The 18,944-nt window shown below is 41.0% G+C and overlaps 1 protein-coding gene across 1 annotated transcript in view; it reads right to left on the bottom strand.

Annotated features, from left to right (window-relative positions):
- Col14a1 (collagen type XIV alpha 1 chain) overlaps positions 1-18,944 on the bottom strand; it is a 241,977-nt gene that overhangs the window by 150,436 nt on the left and 72,597 nt on the right. The window contains exons 6-8 of the mRNA XM_029565850.1: positions 14,065-14,220; positions 12,886-13,005; positions 3,490-3,654 (exon numbers count right to left, since the gene is read on the bottom strand). Of these exons, the coding sequence (XP_029421710.1) occupies positions 3,490-3,654; positions 12,886-13,005; positions 14,065-14,220 (441 nt within the window). The remainder of the gene's footprint in view (positions 1-3,489; positions 3,655-12,885; positions 13,006-14,064; positions 14,221-18,944) is intronic.

The following is an 18,944-nucleotide window of genomic DNA, read 5'->3' as shown; positions in this document are numbered from 1 at the left end:
AATAGAGCATTGAGTGCACAGTGAAGCAACAAGCTTAGGGCAAGGACACTTTCTCATGCCATTCAGTCGAAACTGGCAAGTCTGGACTCATGACAATATTCTAGGAAATATTTTCTCTGCATGTCTTTCAGTCTCTCCTTTTGCTACCCCATCTTTGTGAATAAAATAGTTTGACTGTTGTGAGTGCATGGAACGTGGAGGAGATGGCTGTGATGGCTCAGAAGGAATTTGTTTGGTCAGGATATTTGCCTCACTCATCTTTGTGCCCCAACATCCACCACAATGCCTGGCACACAGTAAACAAGCAAACATGTCTTGAATAAAGCATTCCATAACCCACAATCCAAGCGGCAAGTCTAAGAATGGGTCAAATGAATCTTTTCCTCTCATTGGCAGCTCTGAAAGACGCACTGTTTAACTTGAGGGTGATAAACGTTAATGCCAAATGTAATTGCATCAGTTCCCAGGACCAAATTTCACATTATCTTTAGGGCCACATCTATCACATGTCTAAAGTCATTTGGTTTATTGCTTGTCTAAGTTCTAGAAGTGTGCTAGTAAATATTTAACAGTTAGCTTTTCTGCCCTGATTTGTAGTGTTTACATCTCTATAGTTTAGGTACCTAATTATGACATGTCAAACAGTCAATGTGAGGGCACAAGATACAGATGAGTGATGATCTAGCTGTGCACAGCTGGCTCCTGCAAACTGTTATGAGATGGTTCCTGCATACCACTGAGCTACAACACCCACATTCCTTTCCACAAACATATATATATATATATATATATAAACAGGGTTTTGTATAAAAACATGAAAGTGAATTTGAATACAATGTATTCTTAATGTTTTACAGGATTTATTTTGCTCTTTCTTCTGTGACTGGAAAATGTAGCAGTAACAGTTGTTAATACAAGATACTACGTTCCACTTATTTGAATACAAACAATACACTTCTCTTCCATATACCTTTCACGAGCATCTTGATTTTTAATATCAAGAGTAATATTGTTAGCTTAGTAATCTTTTAGACCACCAGATTATTGACAGAGCGCTTGTTGCGTGCCAAGTACTGGATGAGGTGGGAGGAATGGGAGATGAAGAGGGGCAATCTCACCCTCCAGTTACTCATAGGGTAGAGATGTTAGAGGAATACAGAAAGGCAAAAGGGACTAACACAGTTCCCATAGTTTTGGCAATGACTGTCAAATAGTATGTACTGGACACTAGAAAGAAATTAGTTCTAGAAAAAAAAAAAAGACTAACCAGAAACCTACTGTGATGAAACAAAGTGTATATAAACAGAGGGACTTTTAAGATCTATCTCTAAGTGGGAGAAACTTATCAACACACATAGAGGAAATATTCCAGTGGGTTTTCCAGTAGTTGTCAAGCCTGGAGAGTGTTTTCAAAGCATAGATCTGGGTAAATTTTTAATAGTATGAGTTCCCAGGTCCATTCTCCCTGGATATTTCAGTTGAATACGACCGAAATATACGCCTGGTATCTGTTTTTATAATGTGCTCAATGTATCTCTTCTAATTGGTGCGGAACCCCATGATGGAAAGTATTCTCTTCTGATAGGAGGACTGTCTTACAGAAAGTTCATAAAGAGACTGCACCATGTTCTTGATAAATGCAGAGATAAATACTTCTTAATTAGACTGAAGATTGACAGCACACAAATCAGTTAAACATGTAAAGTATAATTAAATGGGCCATTCATGACAAGAAATTTTAATGCCTTCAGAAGCCTGTTGAGGAATGTGCTGCCCCACTGTGATTAGTACTTCAGTGTTGCTTGGGAATCAGGCTGCTTTTCCTATTGAGAAATTCAATGGTCTCTAATAAATAGAAGACATTTGAATCAAGAGCAAATTTGCATCATGTAAATATTTTGTAGGTATTCTATATGTATGTTACATATGTTCTTTTGCACAAAAGTATATCTTTCACAGGGTTAGTGTCAAATCACTAATATTGCACATATTTACATAGTTGTAGGGCTCTAATTACATAGCTGTAGGACTCTAAGTGGTTTCTTCTTGTACAATTAGAAAAGAGCTATACAGTGATCCTAAAGAGGAAGTTATAAATTATTAACTGGTAATAAATGTGAACTTAATTGTGTCTTGTCACTCTGTGCTTTTCAAAATGTTTTGTGCTCCACATATGACCTAGAGATGCTGACACTGGTGCATGTGACAGTCAGCATTACTCTCGTCTTAAATGGAAGGAAACTGGTCTCAGATCCTAAGCCTGACCTAAAAAGTGTTCAGGTCCCTGGCTTTCAAAATAGTGCTGTTTGGAAGTAACCATATACCATGCCCAGCACATCTGCAATGCTTCTTGTAGGGGACCAAAGGGCCAAATTGATATTATAGGGTTCAACCCTACACGTCACTATAGGACTTGGCTCCTTGTTCTGTCTGACTGAAAAACAGACCATGGAGTCAAGTGAAGGGCACTTAGTCAAATTCAAGGATCTGCAATTCTTCCTTGTTTCTCCTTTCAAACCTTTCATTCTACTTTTTCATTCTGTTTCCTCTCAAAGGCAGAAATGTCTCTTTCCTAACTCACTGAAGTTTTGAATTCTGGCTTCTGCAGTTTATATTGTCTGTGTCAGACATACAGCCAGATATGGTTCTCTGTCAACAATGTCCTCATTCTGTTCAGCAACATTGACCGCCCCCTTTTAGACCTCTAGCTCCCATTCCTGCCTACCCTTCATGCTTGTGGAGAGAAAAAAGAGTCACCTTGTCCTTCATGGTTCATTTGTTTCAAGACAGAAGCAACAGATCATATTCACTGTCTTGAATAAATTGCTCTCTTTTGAAAAAGCACCATTTACAGTATATATTGTATTAAGAGGTGTATATCTATATCCACAATGGAAATCAGATCATTACTGATACAGACCAACACATAGCAGCTGGGTGTGCTGGCACAACCTGTGATCCCAGCACTCAAGAGGCTGAGGCACCAGGATCACAAGTTCAAAGTCAGCCTGGGTCACATCTCTAGACCCAGTCTTAAAAACAAACAAATAGGCCAACAAGATGGCTTAGAGGGTAGAGAAGTCTGACAAATTTGATCCCCAGGATCCGCAGGTGGAAGGAGAGAACTGACTCCCACAAGTTGTCCTCTGATATCCACATGAACTCAATGACACTTGCACACGCATATAAAATAAATAATAAATGTAATTCAGAAAGCAAACAAACAGGACTGGAGAGATGCCTCAGCGGTTAAGAGCACTGATTGTTCTTGCAGAAGACCTGGGTCATATTCAAATCCTAGCACCCACATGGCAGCTAACAACCACGTGTAGCTCCAGTTCCAGGGGATCCAATGCTTTCTTCTGTCCTCTGTGGGCACTGTGCAACATGGGTGCACTTACACACATACAGGCAGCACTTGTGTACACAAAATAAAAATAGATAAATCAAAGAAAGAATTTTAAAACTCAAATCAAGCAGTGAACATACCTATGGCAAACAGCTCTACACCGGACTCTCGGAGGTTTCTAGATGGTGGGATGACATCATCTTGGGATTTCCCATCTGTGATTAAAATGCCAATCTTGGAAACGCCACTCCTCGCCCCTGCTTCTGGTTTGAAGCTATTCTCAAAAATGAAGTTCAAAGCAAGACCTGGGAGAAAACGGGGAAAAATAAACACAAACCAGACATCTCTAATAAAGCTTTCTAGTTTCGAAAGCGTAACCACGTGACAGATAACTTACTGAACTGAAAGAGTTTTTATTAGGTGTTAACCTTCATTTTCAAAATGACCTGATAGGAGCTGATGAAAAATCAAAATCCACCAGAATAAAGGTAATAAAAGTAATAAGATACTGCACTGCATCATACAATAGATGATAATACGTTCTTAATTTTTCCTTGGGCCTCTTTCATTCCTTTCTTCTGAGAAGGGAAAATACAGCAGCCACAGCTGAGTTACTGCAGAATAATACTTTTCACTTATCCAAATAATAGCAACACACTTGTCTGACGTGTACCTTTCATAACATTTCTGCTTCTAGCAATATTATTTGTTTGTATGTCTTGTTTTTAATTAGCATAAAAAGTAACTCACTTCCTTATGGTAAGAAATCTTTTAGACTGCCAAATCATTGGACAACCATTTACTAGGCCCTTGTTAAATAACAAGCAGTAGGTTAGGTAATAGGAGTTTCTCTTTTCTCTTTCATTTATTTATTTATCTATTTATTTGGAGAGTAGGAACAGAGATTGAACTGAAGGCTTCACACATGCTACACTGAGCTAACCACTTAGATACATCTTAGCTGAGATCTAAAATACTACTCCTGCCTTTTAAGACAATTTCCATCTAGAAAGAAATAATAAATGATGCAATATTACTATACTGTGTTTAATAATTTTTTTTGCTATATTAATAAAAATTCCAAATGGCCATGGAGATGGGGACTTCCTGGAAGAACACAGTGATATAAAGGCGGAAAGGAAAATAGTAAAGCAGGAAGGGTTAAATGGGGTGGGAAATGGGAGGACAGGGCAGAGGAGGAATATAGGGATGGGTAAGTAACAGTAAAGCTTTTAGGAAAAGTCATATGGAAACTTACTACTGAAGAAGCTTCAAAGAATACTGGCCATTGCCCCTGCTGTTGGTTACTCACCAGAACTTAACAATAAGACCCTATTGCTGAAGACATTACATATACAAGTTTTAGAACAAACAAGGGGAAATCAAGCTGGTGTTGACTTCACATCCTTATCTCTACTGGCTAGCTTTCATAGTACTGGAAGGTGCTATGCATGCTACTGGAAGGCAAAAATAATGATTAATTTTACCCTGCTGGGAATCCTGTGAACTACAACAACTGACCTGGCAAGATATGCCTGTGAGTGCAATAGTGGCGTGAATATTATGAGAGCCAGAGGTGATGAATGACCACAAGGAAATAAAGTTTTCCAGACAGTTGGTCAGTTGCTCATATGAACTCACAGCAATGGCGGCAGCATGCACAAGTCCCACGCAACTTCAAACCCAACAAAATTCCATCATAGACATGGGGAAGTGGATAAGAAATATCAACCAACCTAAGGAACTTTTGGCAGCAATGGCTACTGGGTGGGAGAAAGACAATCTCTTTGAAGGATGGGATTCTTGGTAGGTTAACTAGGCTCCAGTGGATAGACCCACAGTGAAGGACATTTGGGGATATAAATTAGATTCTATAGGCCTTATTATATAATAATAGAGTACATTAAATTTGATGGGTGGCAGTAAGGGAGTTATGGATGGGGGATATCTAAATACCATTAACTTATATTATATGAAAATCTCAAAATTTCAATTAATTGTTTTTAATTCCATGAGAGTGTGCCTTAAAGTGGCAAGGTAATGATCAAGTTTCCAGTAGTTTACATGAAAATCTATACCAAGATTTTCACGGTTAAAGCCAAGCATCTATATCATGTGCAGTGAGAGGGAATAGCTTGTACTACAGTTAGAATCTGCTCAAACGTGCAGAGAATAATAAACACATACTGACAACACTGAGTAGATTCAGTGTTTTTGAAAAGAACACATGAAGTTGAAGGGAAGAGTGGGGGGGGGATAAGGGAGGGATTGGAGCAAAGGGAGCAGGGTAGGCTTGACCAAAACACATTGTACGCATGTACAAAATTCTCAAACAATTTAAAAAATATATGTTCAGGGGCTGGGGAGATGGCTCAGTGATTAACAGCACTGGCTGCTCTTGTGGAAGACCCATGTTCAAATCTCATCACCCACATGGCAGCTAACAACCATCTGTAACTGAAGTTCCAAGGGATCTAACACCCTCTTCTGACCTCCTCAGTCACTGCACAACACAGGTGCACTTGCATGCATGTAGGCAACACACTCAGGCCAGCTGGGGCTACAGAGAGACCCTGTCTCAAAAAGACCAAATAATAATAATAATAATAAAAAGAAAGAAAGAAAATATTTTAAAATATGTTCAAATAGGGCTAGAGATGAAGCTCAGTGGTAAAGCCTTAGCCAATAAGGACCTGGGTTCAATCCCTAGTACCTCAATAAAATTTAAAAAAGCTAGAATCTAGGATTTGGTGTCTGACATTAATTGGGGGTAAATTACCAGTCATTACTGTTTCAAATATTTGGTCTGCTTCCTTCTCCCCTATTTCTGATATCATTACAGATTCTTTTATAGTTATTTTACAGTCCTTGGATGTGTAGGGTGTTGTACTGTTTTGTTTTGTTTCTTCTTTTTTCTCTCTACCTTTCTATGGACCTCAGTGAGCTCAGAGGTTCTCCATGAGTCATGTCCAGTCTACTATGTCCACTAAATATGTTCTTCATTTGCTTTATAGTGGGCGTTTATTTGATCTTGTTTTCCCCTTACATCTAGCATGTCTCTTGGATACTTTGATTGGTTTTCCATCTTTCTGCTTGCACTGTTCCTTTGTTCTTGCATGTTGTCTAGTTTAGCCATTAAAATCTTTGATGTATTAAAAACTTAAACTTAAATAAACCCCATCTATACAAACTACTTACATTTGTGCCACAGATAATTTTGATGTAAATATTATTACATAAACTGTATATCAAAAATACCAGTGAGCCAAAGTCTTCAAATATTTTCACAATAACTGCTAACTGAAGTTTCAAATATGGATGAAAAAAAAAACTTTGTTATAAGTGAGATAGACATGAGTGTGGTGTCATCTCAGCACATGGGAGGCAGAGGCAGGGGGATCATTGGGTTCCAAGCCTGCCTAAGTTACAAAGCTAAGCCCTATCTCAAGAGAAGAGGGCTGGAGAGATGGCTCGTTTGTTAAAAGCGCTTGCTACTTTTGTAGAGGAACAGAGCTCAGTTTCCAGAACCCATATCCAGTGGCTCACAACTGCCTATAACTCCAGGTCCAGGGGATCCAATGCCTCTAGCCTCTGAGGGCACCTGTGTTCACATATACATATCCCTACATACGCCCAAAAACGCACCACACACACACACACACACACAATATAAAAATAAAATCTGAAAAAAGGACAAAAATGTGTTTCCATTTAAAGGACAAGATGACAGAATGAAAAAATGAAGAGGCAGGAAGAAGAACTGGCAAATGTCTTGCAGCTTCTGAAGGATGCTGGCTTCAGATTGCTTTAGATTCTTCTTAGAGCCAAGCTTCTGAAACTGTGAATCACCACCCCATATGGGGACACATATGAATGTGAGACTTGTGAAAAATTGGGCAACAGTTAAAGGTTTCTGAATGTGCGGTGATGAAAATAATTCAGAATCAAAAATGTAATAAATATGGGGGGTTTCTGGCCATCCTCACCAATGCTGCATCATACAGTGGTACTGCGGCCATGGTTCTGAACACGCAACACTGCAGCCATGGTTCTGAACACGCAACACTGCGGCCATGGTTCTGAACATGCAACACTGAGGCCTTGGTTCTGAACACGCAACACTGCGGCCATGGTTCTGAACATGCAACACTGAAGCCTTGGTTCTGAACATGTAACACTGCCCTCACCAATGCTGCATCATACAGTGGTACTGCGGCCATGGTTCTGAACACGCAACACTGCAGCCATGGTTCTGAACACGCAACACTGCAGCCATGGTTCTGAACACGCAACACTGCGGCCATGGTTCTGAACATGCAACACTGAGGCCTTGGTTCTGAACACGCAACACTGCGGCCATGGTTCTGAACATGCAACACTGAAGCCTTGGTTCTGAACATGTAACACTGCGGCCTTGGTTCTGAACACGTAACACAGAGGCCTTGGTTCTGAACATGTAACACAGAGGCCTTGGTTCTGAACATGTAACACAGAGGCCTTGGTTCTGAACATGTAACACAGAGGCCTTGGTTCTGAACATGTAACACAGAGGCCTTGGTTCTGAACATGTAACACAGAGGCCTTGGTTCTGAACATGTAACACAGAGGCCTTGGTTCTGAACATGTAACACAGAGGCCTTGGTTCTGAACATGTAACACAGAGGCCTTGGTTCTGAACATGTAACACAGAGGCCTTGGTTCTGAACATGTAACACAGAGGCCTTGGTTCTGAACATGTAACACAGAGGCCTTGGTTCTGAACATGTAACACAGAGGCCTTGGTTCTGAACATGTAACACAGAGGCCTTGGTTCTGAACATGTAACACAGAGGCCTTGGTTCTGAACATGTAACACAGAGGCCTTGGTTCTGAACATGTAACACAGAGGCCTTGGTTCTGAACATGTAACACAGAGGCCTTGGTTCTGAACATGTAACACAGAGGCCTTGGTTCTGAACATGTAACACAGAGGCCTTGGTTCTGAACATGTAACACAGAGGCCTTGGTTCTGAACATGTAACACAGAGGCCTTGGTTCTGAACATGTAACACAGAGGCCTTGGTTCTGAACATGTAACACAGAGGCCTTGGTTCTGAACATGTAACACAGAGGCCTTGGTTCTGAACATGTAACACAGAGGCCTTGGTTCTGAACATGTAACACAGAGGCCTTGGTTCTGAACATGTAACACAGAGGCCTTGGTTCTGAACATGTAACACAGAGGCCTTGGTTCTGAACATGTAACACAGAGGCCTTGGTTCTGAACATGTAACACAGAGGCCTTGGTTCTGAACATGTAACACAGAGGCCTTGGTTCTGAACATGTAACACAGAGGCCTTGGTTCTGAACATGTAACACAGAGGCCTTGGTTCTGAACATGTAACACAGAGGCCTTGGTTCTGAACATGTAACACAGAGGCCTTGGTTCTGAACATGTAACACAGAGGCCTTGGTTCTGAACATGTAACACAGAGGCCTTGGTTCTGAACATGTAACACAGAGGCCTTGGTTCTGAACATGTAACACAGAGGCCTTGGTTCTGAACATGTAACACAGAGGCCTTGGTTCTGAACATGTAACACAGAGGCCTTGGTTCTGAACATGTAACACAGAGGCCTTGGTTCTGAACATGTAACACAGAGGCCTTGGTTCTGAACATGTAACACAGAGGCCTTGGTTCTGAACATGTAACACAGAGGCCTTGGTTCTGAACATGTAACACAGAGGCCTTGGTTCTGAACATGTAACACAGAGGCCTTGGTTCTGAACATGTAACACAGAGGCCTTGGTTCTGAACATGTAACACAGAGGCCTTGGTTCTGAACATGTAACACAGAGGCCTTGGTTCTGAACATGTAACACAGAGGCCTTGGTTCTGAACATGTAACACAGAGGCCTTGGTTCTGAACATGTAACACAGAGGCCTTGGTTCTGAACATGTAACACAGAGGCCTTGGTTCTGAACATGTAACACAGAGGCCTTGGTTCTGAACATGTAACACAGAGGCCTTGGTTCTGAACATGTAACACAGAGGCCTTGGTTCTGAACATGTAACACAGAGGCCTTGGTTCTGAACATGTAACACAGAGGCCTTGGTTCTGAACATGTAACACAGAGGCCTTGGTTCTGAACATGTAACACAGAGGCCTTGGTTCTGAACATGTAACACAGAGGCCTTGGTTCTGAACATGTAACACAGAGGCCTTGGTTCTGAACATGTAACACAGAGGCCTTGGTTCTGAACATGTAACACAGAGGCCTTGGTTCTGAACATGTAACACAGAGGCCTTGGTTCTGAACATGTAACACAGAGGCCTTGGTTCTGAACATGTAACACAGAGGCCTTGGTTCTGAACATGTAACACAGAGGCCTTGGTTCTGAACATGTAACACAGAGGCCTTGGTTCTGAACATGTAACACAGAGGCCTTGGTTCTGAACATGTAACACAGAGGCCTTGGTTCTGAACATGTAACACAGAGGCCTTGGTTCTGAACATGTAACACAGAGGCCTTGGTTCTGAACATGTAACACAGAGGCCTTGGTTCTGAACATGTAACACAGAGGCCTTGGTTCTGAACATGTAACACAGAGGCCTTGGTTCTGAACATGTAACACAGAGGCCTTGGTTCTGAACATGTAACACAGAGGCCTTGGTTCTGAACATGTAACACAGAGGCCTTGGTTCTGAACATGTAACACAGAGGCCTTGGTTCTGAACATGTAACACAGAGGCCTTGGTTCTGAACATGTAACACAGAGGCCTTGGTTCTGAACATGTAACACAGAGGCCTTGGTTCTGAACATGTAACACAGAGGCCTTGGTTCTGAACATGTAACACAGAGGCCTTGGTTCTGAACATGTAACACAGAGGCCTTGGTTCTGAACATGTAACACAGAGGCCTTGGTTCTGAACATGTAACACAGAGGCCTTGGTTCTGAACATGTAACACAGAGGCCTTGGTTCTGAACATGTAACACAGAGGCCTTGGTTCTGAACATGTAACACAGAGGCCTTGGTTCTGAACATGTAACACAGAGGCCTTGGTTCTGAACATGTAACACAGAGGCCTTGGTTCTGAACATGTAACACAGAGGCCTTGGTTCTGAACATGTAACACAGAGGCCTTGGTTCTGAACATGTAACACAGAGGCCTTGGTTCTGAACATGTAACACAGAGGCCTTGGTTCTGAACATGTAACACAGAGGCCTTGGTTCTGAACATGTAACACAGAGGCCTTGGTTCTGAACATGTAACACAGAGGCCTTGGTTCTGAACATGTAACACAGAGGCCTTGGTTCTGAACATGTAACACAGAGGCCTTGGTTCTGAACATGTAACACAGAGGCCTTGGTTCTGAACATGTAACACAGAGGCCTTGGTTCTGAACATGTAACACAGAGGCCTTGGTTCTGAACATGTAACACAGAGGCCTTGGTTCTGAACATGTAACACAGAGGCCTTGGTTCTGAACATGTAACACAGAGGCCTTGGTTCTGAACATGTAACACAGAGGCCTTGGTTCTGAACATGTAACACAGAGGCCTTGGTTCTGAACATGTAACACAGAGGCCTTGGTTCTGAACATGTAACACAGAGGCCTTGGTTCTGAACATGTAACACAGAGGCCTTGGTTCTGAACATGTAACACAGAGGCCTTGGTTCTGAACATGTAACACAGAGGCCTTGGTTCTGAACATGTAACACAGAGGCCTTGGTTCTGAACATGTAACACAGAGGCCTTGGTTCTGAACATGTAACACAGAGGCCTTGGTTCTGAACATGTAACACAGAGGCCTTGGTTCTGAACATGTAACACAGAGGCCTTGGTTCTGAACATGTAACACAGAGGCCTTGGTTCTGAACATGTAACACAGAGGCCTTGGTTCTGAACATGTAACACAGAGGCCTTGGTTCTGAACATGTAACACAGAGGCCTTGGTTCTGAACATGTAACACAGAGGCCTTGGTTCTGAACATGTAACACAGAGGCCTTGGTTCTGAACATGTAACACAGAGGCCTTGGTTCTGAACATGTAACACAGAGGCCTTGGTTCTGAACATGTAACACAGAGGCCTTGGTTCTGAACATGTAACACAGAGGCCTTGGTTCTGAACATGTAACACAGAGGCCTTGGTTCTGAACACTGCGGCCATGGTTCTGAACATGTAACACTGCAGCCTTGGTTCTGAACATGTAACACAGAGGCCTTGGTTCTGAACATGTAACACAGAGGCCTTGGTTCTGAACATGTAACACAGAGGCCTTGGTTCTGAACATGTAACACAGAGGCCTTGGTTCTGAACATGTAACACAGAGGCCTTGGTTCTGAACATGTAACACAGAGGCCTTGGTTCTGAACATGTAACACAGAGGCCTTGGTTCTGAACATGTAACACAGAGGCCTTGGTTCTGAACATGTAACACAGAGGCCTTGGTTCTGAACATGTAACACAGAGGCCTTGGTTCTGAACATGTAACACAGAGGCCTTGGTTCTGAACATGTAACACTGCAGCCTTGGTTCTGAACACGTAACACTGAGGCCTTGGTTCTGAACATGCAACTGTTTGCACACTTTGCACTATGCAGCCATCACATAGCACAATGCCAGTGAATACTGCCTGACACACCCAGGCTCAGATGCAAGACTCCTGTGTGCTCTGAATTGCAACGTTTTTGCTGAACATACAAAGTTTTCAAATCTTACAGAAACACAATTGCTTAATTATGGAAAACAAAAGTGTTTAATATTTTCCTACCATTGTTCCTTAGACTCTGAGTACCAGATCTGTATATCTTTGGATTGTATTGTGTAGAATGTTGGATTCTAAAAGCTGCTTTTTTTGAGTTGCTGGCTTAAATTTTATAAAACAAAAAATTGTTCAATGAATTTTGGCTTGAGATTAAGATAGAACATCCAACAATTTCTGAAATAGCTCAATGCATACGTCTTCCACTTTGTGCTAAGTATTTATGCAAAGTGGCATTATCTCCACATTGACAACTATAAAGTTAAAATACTGATGAATTCTGAAAAACATTGAAAATGCTCTACTGTTATTTAACAAAGATTGAATTCTTTGTGTAAAATTAAAAGAGCATATACATTGCTTTGCCTGGCAAATTTCCCTTTGTCTTTAATAAATGGTAAAATTATATATACCAAAAGTTGTTTTAACATAAATTTCTCTATGATTTATTATCAGTAAACATGTTGCTTATATACCTGTTTCATATACCCACATATCTGGGGTCACATAAAGATTTCTTGTGTGAAAGAGTCCATAAATGGAAAATACTTAATAATCCATATTCTAAACCAACTAATCCTTCAAGGAACACAATATTTATCTAGCAAAAGAAATGAAGTGTTAGCTTTTAACTGTTAATTTTGAGTTGATAAGAGAGCTGTTCTTTTGATGCTGTACAGTTCAAAAACACTATGCCAACTCTTAAAAAGTAACAAAATAAGTAATACAACTGTATTCAGCAAGATACGTCACTTAGAATGCCCACTGAAGGAACCATACCTGTTAGAGTATTTCCTCCCTTGTACGGAAGGCTTCGGACAGCATCAATCACTTCATCTTTTGTGTTAAAGGCATCCAAGTGCCATTCTATTCTGGGGTCTCCACTGTACTGTGCCAGACCTGGAAGAGAAGGATGAGAAAGCCCACCAGCACTTAAGGTTACTCAAGATCTCAGGACTCAAAAAAGAGGATGATTAGGGGCTTATTTTCATAACATTCCTTTCTTTGCCTGGTTGGTTATGTACTTTCAGAAAGAATTCCAGACATCAGTTAAAGGAATTAAGCTGGATGTTTCTGGGAGTGGAGGAAGCTTCCATATTTTCTAGTTATTTAGAAGTTATTGAATAGCAAGGTATTTGGCATTTAAAAGCAAAAAGCTAGTCATAAGTATATATAAAGTCTAAATTTATTTGTTATTTTATTCTCAAATGAATAATTCTCCTTAATGGCTACTTAAAATTTACAACTTTTTATAGTAAAGATATAGTATTTTATTGTTTATACTATTTCCCAAAAATGTACAGCATATTTTTCATTTTATCTTGGCTAGAATTAATTTGGAAAAGATTGTGTTGCCATTAACTATTTCTAGCTTTTCATATCAACAGCTCCCCAGACTTGGCTGCTTCTTTTAAGTACAGACGATTGTGTGATAAATACTTATGTGAACTATCCACTGTAAAGCTGCATCATTATCAGCAATAAAAGGCAGATACTTATGTTTCAGAGAATGAATATATTCAATAAGCAATTGAAAAACACTGTCATCAGAAAAAAATCAGAAGGAATAATAAAAAAGTATTAAAAATGAATGTGCTTTTAAGAACATCAATAAAGCTGATCCTATAACTCTGTGGGTCATTTTGTAAATTATTTCTGAACTTTCTCAAAATTCTTCCCAAGGGCCAGAGAGATGGCTCAGTGGGTAAAGGTACTTGCTACCAAGCTTGACAGCCTGAGTTTGCTCCCTAAAACTCACATGGTAGAAGAAAAGAACTGACTCCCCAGTATGGCCTCTGACTTCCACATGCACACCATGGCATGCACATGTGCATATGTGCTAATAAATAAATAAATAAATAAATAAATAAATAAATAAGCAAGTACTTGATGTTTTTAAATCTCCCCAGCAATTTTATAATATCAACTGGCTGTTATGGCCCACAACAGAAGATGTACCAATTCGTGTCTTCTCTGAGCCCACATTGAATGCTGTGACCAGATTTTCCAAGAAATTCCGCACCAGCTTGAAGTTGAATCGCCCAATGCTCCATGAACCATCCACCAGGATTACAATGTCGGCAATGGCTGGAGTTTCACAAAAGAATTTAAGTTCTGCGAAATACAAACCAGAAACACCGTTACTGTTGGAACTGTTAAAAGTGTTGGTCAATTTCAACATGTTACTGTTGGAATGTTAAAAGTGTTGGTCAGTTTCAATGTTTCTCACATAACTTAGTGCTAAGAATACAATAAAATTCCCATTAAAGCTTCCTTCTTTTCATAACTCTTCTCTTAAATGCATTCTTACTAAAAGCTCGTGGTAATTGTTGGCAGCAGACTCAGGGTTCTGGAAACAGCAAAATATTGTCAGGTTGAGGTCAACCTGACAACTCATCAGTTTGCGTGTTTTAGCAAGTGATGTCTGTATGAAATCATGCAGCTTTGGGCTTTAGCCTGCAGAGTTGTCCCAGGAAAGATCTCAGCAGTGCCAGGGAGAGTCACTTGGCTGGAACAGGCAGATGGTCAGGAAGTGCAAAGGCAACTCTCTTGCCCTGATAAGTCTGTGCTGGAGGAAGTAACAGGAAAAGGAAAATAAGGGCTTTCCAGATTCAAGAAAAAGTTAAGGCCATGTGTTCAATCTGAAAATGATCAAAAAAGGACTCCTGTATCATGGATATGACTCCATGGCTCAGGGACCATTGCGGAAGATGGAGCAGAAAGATTGTAAGAGCCAGGGTTGGTACATGAACATAGGAAAACAGAGGCTTTCGGGCCACTGGAAGCTTGCTCATGTGAACTTGCAGCAATGGTGGCATCGTGCACAAGACCCATGCCGACTCAAGAAGACAAGATCCCATCATGGAGTGAGGGAAATGGGCAGTAGGCCAGCCCTAGCCTGGGAACTGTTGGAGACTGATTACTGCTGGGTGAGGGAGAGTAGATCTTTCTTTTTTTAGATGAAGCATTTCATTACAGCTCTAATATACTCAATAACAATTTCCAGAGCAAAGATACATCTCTCTCAGAAGTGGCTATAAATTGTTTTAGATTCACAGCTCAATTAATACAGTTATACAATATTGAACTCAATATAAACACTGTAAGACATAAAATTGAATGAATTTTTAACCAAAAAAGATCTCCATTTCCTTTTGAAATATACTGTTTCCTAGAGAAAGACTCATTTTTAATGCTACTAACAGATGTTTGGACATGTGTCTCTAATCTCTATGTGTCTGTTTGTTACTAGTCACAGTCAGTTACACTTGGATCCTTGGCACCTGTGTATGGATATAAAGTCATCAGGTAGATTTTAGTGGTAATGTTTATCACCTCTACTACTTTACATGATGTAAATTTTTATGCTCCCTTCTCAAATATAACTCATTTTTTAAATTTGTTGATTTTATTGTGTGTATATCACACAGAACATCCCAAACAATCTTATTCATCTAGATACCCACTTCCCAGATGGCAACCTCCCATAACCTCCCCTGCCACTAGAGCCTTTTTGCTCTGTCTTCCCTGCTACTGTGTGCTGTGGTGTCACCCCCCACCCCCAGCCGTTCCCCAGTACTTGTCCATCCAGTGAATCTAGTCAGTCCATCTAAAGGTCTTTGTTGTAGGAAGGTCAACTGTTCCTCATCTAGCAGCAATCTGTTGTCAATATTCCTTTAGATAAGACTGGGGTCTCCTGTTCATTTTCCAGGTTTTATGCTGGGTTACTATCTGGGAGTCTCTTGGGCCACCCTGGCCAACAACTCAAAAGAAGGTATCTCCTGTCTGGCATTGTTTCTTGTTATGTAGCCTTTAGCTAAACATATGAACTCTTAAAAAATTATATTGGCCCCATTAATCTTTGGCTATACTTTCCTTTTTGGGTGTTTAAGGCCATAGAGTTGTCCCAGATAAATCGATTTATTTTTACTCTTAAAGTCGTTTGAGGATCTGTTCCTCAGGGGTCACATGGGCTTGGGAGGAGCCCCTGGCTCCTTTCTTTTACCAGTTCCACCTATGTAAAGATAAGTCAAAGGTCCTGCTCGACCATGTTTGTCTTCGCTTGGAAGCATGGAGGAAATGTTTCCTCTGTGTTGACCCTCCTCTTTGTAGACTGGCCACTGGTTCAAGTCCATCTGGTGGGGTCTCCACAGCCTCCTTGATCAAGAGGACAGGTGACTCTTTTTAAGATTTGTCGATAGTCTGACTAAACTCCAGTGGATGAACTTTCACCAAAGGACATCTGGGTACAAATGCTTGACTGGATAGGACTTAATATATATGACAGAATGCACGAGGTTCAGTGGGAGGGAGAGGTATGGGGGGAGAATGAATGGGGGGGTCTAAATTTGATTAAGAACTATTGCATGAGATGCTCAAAAACTCAATAAGACACGCATTTGGAAAAAAAATGGGAAAAGGCCCAAGAACTTCCTCAAATCTATTCTTTTTTTTTTTCATATTGGTCATACGATACAATAAGATCTATCCCCTGATCTGAGGAGCTGGGGTGGCTCTCATTGGGTCTTCACAGTCTGTTTTGGTGTCTGCTCACCCCATCCTCAGGCATCAGTCTTCTTGCTGTCAATGCTCCATTGGGATCTGGCCATGTTTACCATGAAGAGTCTCCCTTTCTATCCTGGGGTGGGAGGGAATCAGTGATATTGAAGGTGGCCAGCTGTGTGTTATAGATTTGAGTTGCATTTGGCTCTAAAACAATCTTGTTGGTAAATGTATGGAGAGTAAGGAAATGGAAGGCTTGTCCCCAGTGGGTTGAAACATGTCCCAGGTGATCTCTGCTCTGGTTTATAGAGACTGTTGAGTACCTTGAAGGGGAATGTCTTTCAGACTGTACCAGCATACCTAGCATGGTTAACCAACTGTTGCAGGCTCTGCGAATTAAAATGATTTAACATCCAAACTCCACAAAAAGGTTATGATCCTAAATATTAACTAATTGATGATTTAAATAGCTCAATGAGGACTTCACATAATGGTCCATAAAGAACAATAAATAGTTGGACCTGACCATCAGGACTGTCCCCAACCATCTTAAGGATGTTGGGGAGAGAAGAGGAAATGGCTGCTTCCCAACAAAGATGGATGCCTGAGGTAATGTAGTCTGTGCCTGATGAGGTAAAAAAATCTCAGTTCACACACAGTCAAGACACTAGAATATTATTTTTAATTTTTTAAAAATTATTTTTATTGAATTTTTGCCCAATTCATACAATATATTTTGATCATATTTTAAACCCCCTTCATATCTGTACCCCTCTTAAAGTCCCCCTCAGGATTTCGTGTACTCTGTCATATATGTAGACGCCTATAGAGTCAAGTTCATGTCCTCACATGTCTTTTAGTGTGCATCCATCCACTGGAGCCTGGTCAGGCTATCTAGCATCATATCCTTAAAGAAAACCAACTCTCCTCTCTCAGTATTTATCGGCTGCCAATAGTTCCTCAGCTAAGGTTGGGGCTTCTTACCCTCTTCCCAACTTCTGCGCTGGCATTTTGTCTGGCTTGAACTTGCATGGGTCTTTTGCATGCTGTCACCATTGCTGAAGTTCATGAGTAACTTCCCAGCCATCTGAAAATCTTTGTTTCCTTGTGGTTATCAACCACCTAGAAACTATTTTTAACGGAGGAAATCCCTGGTCTGCCATGAAATGCAGTAACTGACATCACTAAGCTGAGACTTTTAGTACATTCCTAGCCAACTGAAATTCATGACATTGGCAAAGAATGTAAGTTTCCTAAGCTGAAGTTTGGATGTTGATTGTTCCACTTAGATTCAGTAAGAAATGCCTTTGTCCCTTGGAAACAAAGAGGTTGAAGGGCCTCTAATCATATTCCCAAAAAAAGGCAACTGCGGGGGGAGGTCAAGTTCTATGGAGAAGAGTAGCTTCAATAGAAAGGGAGAGAGTGGTGTACTTAGATGAAAAGTGGCCTCTACCACTAGGGTGATTCACAGAACCCCCCAGAACTTGGATAAGCCTCTATGACCAGGATAAGCCTGCCAGAACAGCCCCACTGTCACCCAAAGCTTCCATCTAGGGATTAAGGGAGTCAGATGAAGACAGCATTGCATCAGCCTCCCTTCTTGACACTCAGGAAGCTGGAGAGGTGCACAGCATCTGCAGCCAGGGAACCAGTGGCCACATCATGTCTGCAGGAAGCCCCTCCTCCATACTTGAACCTCCCAACCCCCCCACCAAAGCCTTGCCAGGCCTCTAACAGCAGAGCTTCTCCCACATAAACAGCCTACTGCAAGGAGTCTGCAGAATACCCTTTTAGTTTCCCAAACTTTCACACAGGAGCTAGCCACTCCAAATACCAGCCTTGATAGCTTCCTCAACTAGTGAGGATGGTAGATGTTTGACTACTGAAAGATTCATAGGAAAGGGGATGAAAGACTGACTTGAAAGAAAATAAAAAGGGAAAAAAATTCTGGTTTCATCAACTGTACTTTATTTCTTTACCTAGGGACGTTATGGATGCTGTCGCTTCCTTCGAGACGGCTATAAAACCCCAAGAGAGGTTGTATTTAAATATTGTTAATGTTCCTTGGTAGATGTTTGACTACTGAAAGATTCATAGGAAAGGGGATGAAAGACTGACTTGAAAGAAAATAAAAAGGGAAAAAAATTCTGGTTTCATCAACTGTACTTTATTTCTTTACCTAGGGACGTTATGGATGCTGTCGCTTCCTTCGAGACGGCTATAAAACCCCAAGAGAGGTTGTATTTAAATATTGTTAATGTTCCTTAACTGCTCCATATCTACTTGCTGCTGAGTCATTCTCCCTCCACTGATTATAGGTTGGAGTATTGGGAAGG

This window comes from Nannospalax galili, unplaced genomic scaffold (assembly GCF_000622305.1).
Source record: "Nannospalax galili isolate Female #2095 unplaced genomic scaffold, S.galili_v1.0 scaffold17, whole genome shotgun sequence".
In the NCBI taxonomy this organism is placed as follows: Eukaryota; Metazoa; Chordata; class Mammalia; order Rodentia; family Spalacidae; genus Nannospalax; species Nannospalax galili.
This window is presented reverse-complemented; position numbering and strand designations above follow the sequence as displayed.